The sequence below is a fragment of the Onychomys torridus genome, chromosome 7 (genome assembly GCF_903995425.1).
Source record: "Onychomys torridus chromosome 7, mOncTor1.1, whole genome shotgun sequence".
Lineage (NCBI taxonomy): Eukaryota > Metazoa > Chordata > Mammalia > Rodentia > Cricetidae > Onychomys > Onychomys torridus.
This window is the reverse complement of record NC_050449.1, coordinates 101419103-101425261: the sequence shown is the minus strand read 5'-3', so window position 1 is coordinate 101425261 and position 6159 is coordinate 101419103. Positions and strand designations below refer to the sequence as shown.

Below are 6159 nucleotides of genomic sequence, written 5' to 3'. Positions count from 1 at the left end.
TCCCAGAGCAAACAGTGCCCTGCAGTCTTGTCGGCCAGAGGTCAAGGTCCTCCAAGAGCTCAGTACAATGCTTGTTTCAACTGCTGAATCAGGAGTTTGTTGGGCACAGGGCAGGGCCAGAAGCAGTTACTGGATGGAATGTGTGTGTGTGTGTGTGTGTGTGTGTGTGTGTGTGTGTGTGGTGTGTTGAGGGGAGGTGTTTGCTTGGAAAAATACTGAAGTGGTAGTGGGCAGTATTCTGATTGTCTCTGAAGACGGGATTGAAAAAGAGTTTCCTCTGAGGGAGAATGAATGCTGCCTGGTGTCTGAGGATGAACGCTCCCACCCAGGATCAGCCACGTTAGGAGGTTAGAACTTCCCTGTCCTGGCAGCCCAAGGCATTAACTAAGAGGGAAAACAGTGGGGGAGGGAGGGGTGAGTCATCACCCAGCCTGAGGGAAGAGGTTGAAATCTTAAAGTTCCTGGGCTCCCATCCCTTTCGAGAGAATGGTTCAGCATACTGGTCTTATAAGGGTAAGGAGAACGTGGAAAAAAACCTATTCTTCCTTCTGGATGAGAGATCACTGAGAAGAACAGACTTTCCAGTTAAGTAGCTTTGAGGGCTACAGAACATGTTAAAAACATATTTAAACATTAGAACATGTTTAAAAATTATATTAAAAACTCTCCTTTAATCCCAGTGCTCAGGAGCAAGAGCCCATGAGTCTGAGGCTAACTTGATCTATAGAATGAGTTCTAGGCCAGCCAAGGCTACATACAGTGGTTTTTTTGTTTTTTGGGTTTTTTTTTTTTTTTTTTTTTGGTTTTTTGAGACAGGGTTTCTCTGTGTAGCTTTTGCACTTTTCCTGGATCTCACTCTGTAGACCAGGCTGGCCTCGAACTCACAAAGATCTGCCTGCCTCTGCCTCCCGAGTGCTGGGATTAAAGGCGTGTGCTACCACCGGCCAGTGTAAAAAAAAAAAAAAAAAGTGTATATATTTTTGTGTGTACTAGGCATGATGGTACATGTCCATAATCCCAGGATATAGGAAATAGGCAGACAAGTCCATCAGGGGTTTGAGAACAGACCTGATCTCCAAAAGAAACAGAGGTAGACTGCACCATGGGACGAAATGGTTCTCACCTGTAATCCCAGCATTTGGTAGTTTAGGAGGATGGTATTATAGGCTAGCCAGATGTTGTGGCAGTCAATAATCTTGGCACTCAGGAGACAGAACCAGAATTGATGGGAATTGGGGGTTACCTTAGGCTTCCTAGTCTTTTTATTTTTTGGCTACATAGTCTTAAAACAACAAAAAGGGCTGGGAATATGGCTCAGTGGTGAGAACATTGTGTGTGTAGTAGGTATGAGGCTTTAGGTTTAGTCCCTGCCTAAATGCACACACACATTTCTTTAGATGCACACTATAGGTGACTTCATATTGCCCACAAATCTCTGGGTTCATAGTCCCAAGAAAAAGCTGAACTTGGTTACTGAAGAGTCCCCAGGAGGCTGTGATAAGAAACAGCTCCAAGTGTGTCTTGAGATAATAAAGGGGTGAGACCTGAGGAACAGCCAGTCCTATTCTAGACCTAAATGTGGAAGTGCACCCCAGTGTTAAGTACTACACCTCCACCCGAAACAGTACAGTGTAAACTCTACATGTTTTGTCAAAAAAAAATCTCCCCCCCCAATAATCCAGGTTGATCTCAAATGTTCCTCCCCACTGTAGGTATGCCCACCACCTTTCCTCACTCTGAATCCATCAACCCCCAGCAGAACTTAAAAGCACTGGGTAGCAGTGTAGAAAGACAGCCGAGCTGTTAACGTTCTACGAGGCTGTGGTAGCTGTGTAAAACAGACTCATGTGGGTCTTAACACCTGGGCAAAGATCTGTACTCTAGAGGTTTTTTTCAGTTTTGGCCTTTCTCCCAGAGCTGAGGGTTGAACCCAGGGTCTTTTCATTTGAACTCTCTACCACTGAACTAAATCCCCACCCCCTGATTTGAGTCTTAAGGTAACAAGGGGCACATGGTCATTTCCGAATCCAACAAAACTCAGAAAGGAGAAGTTGACTGTTGGTGTCAGGGCGGCCCTAACCATTAGACAGTTAGCCCCAGCCTACTGCCTTCCTCTTTCTGGAGTAAGGACTCTGCTGTAACAGGAACTTGGTACCACCCTTAAGCATGTCCTGGTAAAGGGAGAAAGAAAAGCTTAAGATGCAGTCAAAAGGGATGTTGAAACTTGGGTACTAAGTCCTTATCCCTGACAATGAGGTTATAAAAAAGGTGACATTGACACAGGACACATACAGTTCTTGACATTCAGCTCTTTATTAGTGGTGAAAATCACCTTTGTTTAGGCAGAAAGGCAGCGGGGATGGACAAGACCAGCGCCCATCCGAGGGATTTCCCTGGAAATCAGGTGTTTCTCCATGCATATTTAGAGATAACACCATCATGGAAGAACTTCCCCCAGAGTGCAGCCAGTGATCACCAAACCCAGCTGCCAGGAATGCCTTAGGAGCCGCTGGGCTGCTGGGGCAGCAGGGCTTCTATGTCAGGTTCAATGTCGATGGTGCGAAAGCGGCGGCTGTACCTGCGCACTGGAACCCCGTCGGGGCCCACCAGGAACTTCTCAAAGTTCCAGGCAATGTCGTTGCGGCACACTGGAGACCAAATGATGTATTTGGGGTCGGTCATGAGCGCAGTGGGATCGTCACTGGGTGCTGGCAAGGACTCCCGCAGGAAGGTAAAGAGCGGGTGAGCTTTCTCACCATTCACCTCGCACTTCTCAAACAATGTAAAGTTGGGTTCGAACCCCCCACCCGGTCGGATATACTTGAGGGAATTCAGAATCTCTTCGTTCTTGGCATTCTCCTAGGGGAAACAAAGGCATTAATGGTTTAGGATGTCAGAAAACACGGACCTTCTAACTGCAAACCAGGAGTTTTCCATGAGTCACCAGGAAGTTGCCCTCCTTACACAACCCGCAGGACAGGCCTGAATTCCAACTGCGACCAGCACCAGAGGGAAAGTGAGCGGGTGTCTCGCCTCTGGGAGCCTTGGGCCCATGTCCGCCCCACCCTGCCCGCACACCTGATGTCCGAACTGATTGCACGGGAAACCGAGCACCATCAGGCCACGAGGCCCGAGGCGTCTTTGCAGATCGTTCATCTCGGTGTAGTCCCGGGTCGTTGTGCCTCAGAGGGACGCCACATTCTCGATGAGCAGCACTTTGCCACGCAGGGAGCCCAGGCTCACAGGCTCCCCGCCCGCCAGCGGGCGCGCGGAAAAGGCATACACGGTGGCCTGAGCCGTCGCGGAGAGCCGAGCTGCACACATTCTGCAAGAGATGCGCAACTCAAAACAGAACCCAGACTAGCGCCGTCTGAGTGCAGCAGCTCCCTTTAACTGGTTGATGCTGGGGTCACGTGGCATCCGCTTTTTCCGGCCCACAGCCCGCACTAGGTCCCAGGGTTCCGCCTCATCCGGCCTCTACCCTCCCCCAGCTAAGGACAGGCCAGAGGGTGCGGCCGGGCTGAAGCGCCTGGCAGAGCCTTGGGCATGTCTGGTCTAGCTCAGGCAATGTATTACTAATTTGGAGGCAGCCGCCTAGGCTCCCGCCAAGGCCGGGATCCCCCAGCTCTGGCTGACTTCTCGACGGTTTCTTAATTAGTTTAGGGTTCCACCTAGGAAGCTGGCCGCTGTCTCAGCAGCTGAAGCAGCTCATGCATAGCTACTCCCTTACATTGTGCAACTTTACCCTCCCAGTCATAAGGTTGTTCAGGGTTGGGGTGTTTTTTGTTTTTTTTTTTTAAATGTGCATTGCTGTTTCGCCTGCATGTCTGTCTGTGTGAGGGTCTTGGATCCTGGAGTTACAGACAGTTGTGAGCTGCCCTAGGAATCAAACCTGAGTTCTCTGGAAGAGGAGTCAGTGGTCTTAGACTGCTGAGCCATTTCTCGCCCAAAAATTGTACAGCTTTAAAACCAGAAAGAGCTGGCCTGGAACTCAGAAATCCACCCGCTTCTGCCTCCCAAATGCAGGGATTAAAGGCATGTGTGGTTCTTTTTGTGGGGGTAAAGGGGCCTGGAGACAGGGTTTATCTGTCACCTTGGCTGTCTTAGAACTAGATCTGTAGACCAGGCTGGCCTCAAAATCAGACCCCTGCCTCCTGTGTGCTGGGACTACAGAACTAAGGAGTGTACCACCACGCCTGGCTCTGTGGTGTTTGTTTTCCGAGACAGTGTTTCTCTATGTAATCTTGTTGTCCTGGAGCTAGCACTGTAGCCCAGGTTGATGTGGAACTCTCAGAGATCTGCCTGCCTCTGCCTCTGCCTCCCAAGTGCCGGGATTAAAGGTGTGTGCCATCACTGCCCGGCTGTGTAGTGTTTTTAATAGCACTTGTGGCTGTTTCAGAGAGTAAACTGGAGGCTAGACAAGAGAGGCATTCAGTTCCAAGGCAGCCCTTATCAGTAACCCCCCCCCCCCAGAGCACTTTTAACATCAACACCTCTGGTGGTCCTTCCTGTTTTTCTGCCCCCAGGTCCCCGCTTCATCTCACTATGGCATTCCTCTCCTCTTTTTAGATTTGAATGTGTACAGGATAGTCATTTTATATTCTTGGGAGGAGCCAGGTTAGTGAGTGTGAGAATGGAAGGAGCTGGTGTGATGCAAGGCACCTCTCCAGGGAGAGGTGCCGCCAGTGAGGCTGTCTTCCCATCCTCCTGCCCCTAGCCCAGTTGAAAGCAAAACACACACCAGGATACAGGAAGTTTAGAAAACTGCCTTTATTCTATTAGTTGGAAAAATTAACTGGTACAGAAAAAAAGTTTAGTCAGCTGGAGAGAAGAGAAAACCTCCCTTGCCACCCTTAAGAACTGGTGGCTCCTCTGGGAGGCAACTTGGATACAGTGTGGATAAAGGAGCACTGTGACTTAGAGAGAGCCAGACCCTGCAGTCCAGGTGAGAAAGGCCATGCCACCTCCAAGGAGTAACTGCCTCAGGCGTGAAACCAAAGTTCTATTCACTTAGTCCAGTCTGGAAAGGGGCACTGGGAGGACATAGGGTTGAATAGGGAAGATATGGCCATTTTTATTAGAGAGAGTGAAAAAAATGGGAATTTTAAAAATGAAATTTCCATCTGACTTTATTTCCAAATACATTTTCTTAAAAAAAAAAAAAAGAAAAGAAAAAAAAGAAAAGAAAAGAAAGAAAAAGAAAAAGAAAGAAAACAACAATACACTTTCTGTGGGAATGACAAATATCAGTATTAGGAAATCCAATTATACAAAAAATACTACATCTAGTCTGGGGTAGATATATTTATTTTTGGTAACATACATTAAGTGGCACTAATTACACAGTAACTATAAGGTAACTAACATGAGACCACAGAACTGTAACTCTGCCACAGCTGCGTGGACTTGGGCCTTTCTGGCTGAGCAAGTTTCAAAAAACTGGATGCCTTGATCTGTTAAGGAGGAAAGCCCTGAAGTAGTGACTCACCAGAGTTCCTTGCAGCTGACAGATGAGAGGCAGGACATGTTAGTTATAAAGTAGTTACAGCCTAATTCACAAAAGTTACCAACTGTTTCTTTCTAGAAAGAAGCAAGAAGTTAAGAAATTCTTTGACTTAGCGCCTGGTGTCAGGTGGAGTGCAGAGAGGGCTGTTAGAGCAGTGTCAGAAAGACCCTGGCTGGGCAGACAGGTTGGACATCATTAATAATCATGGTTGGCTTCTAAATACTGGTAGCAAGATGACTTCTGATTTGTAATCTTAGGTAAATTATAGATAAATGAAAAGGCCAGTAATCATACACTAAGATTAATAAACAGCACTTCAAAATTAACCGCAGGAGGGCTGTGCTTGCACAAGGCTTCACAAAATGAGGCACCCAGATTTTTTCTTCCCACGTCTGGCTTGCAGAGCAGCTCTTGTGGCCATTTCAAAAACCTCTCTCACTCCATCTTTGGTCTTTGCTGAACACTCCATGTACCCGAAAGCGCCAATCCTGTTTGCCATATCTCTGCCTTCTTCAGGCTTTACCGGCTCCTAATAGAGAGAGAAGAGTGTTTCAGCTAAGTCTTACTCATAGAAATATACAGCATTTAAGATTTTTTTCCCAATGGTTTTGTTTGAGACAGGGTATCACTATGTTGCTGAGGATGACCTGCCT

General features: G+C 47.6%; 2 protein-coding genes across 4 annotated transcripts in view; both read right to left on the bottom strand.

Moving 5' to 3' along the window:
* Nucleotides 1-2289: 2289 nt before the first annotated feature.
* Gpx1 (glutathione peroxidase 1) lies at nucleotides 2290-3415 on the bottom strand. Its single transcript, XM_036193278.1, has 2 exons — nucleotides 3079-3415; nucleotides 2290-2859 (listed from the first exon to the last, which is right to left on the bottom strand). The coding sequence occupies exons 1-2, from the start codon at nucleotides 3322-3324 to the stop codon at nucleotides 2500-2502; spliced, it is 606 nt and encodes a 201-aa protein (XP_036049171.1). The 5' UTR covers nucleotides 3325-3415; the 3' UTR covers nucleotides 2290-2499.
* A 1331-nt stretch (nucleotides 3416-4746) lies between these two features.
* The window catches only part of Rhoa (ras homolog family member A), a 30396-nt gene continuing 28983 nt past the window's right edge, over nucleotides 4747-6159 (bottom strand). For 2 of the 3 annotated variants that reach the window (XM_036192734.1, XM_036192735.1), the window contains exon 6: nucleotides 4747-6035. In XM_036192734.1, the coding sequence (XP_036048627.1) occupies nucleotides 5862-6035 (174 nt within the window). In that variant the 3' untranslated portion in view covers nucleotides 4747-5861. The remainder of the gene's footprint in view (nucleotides 6036-6159) is intronic. The other variant, XM_036192736.1, reaches the window with a different exon arrangement.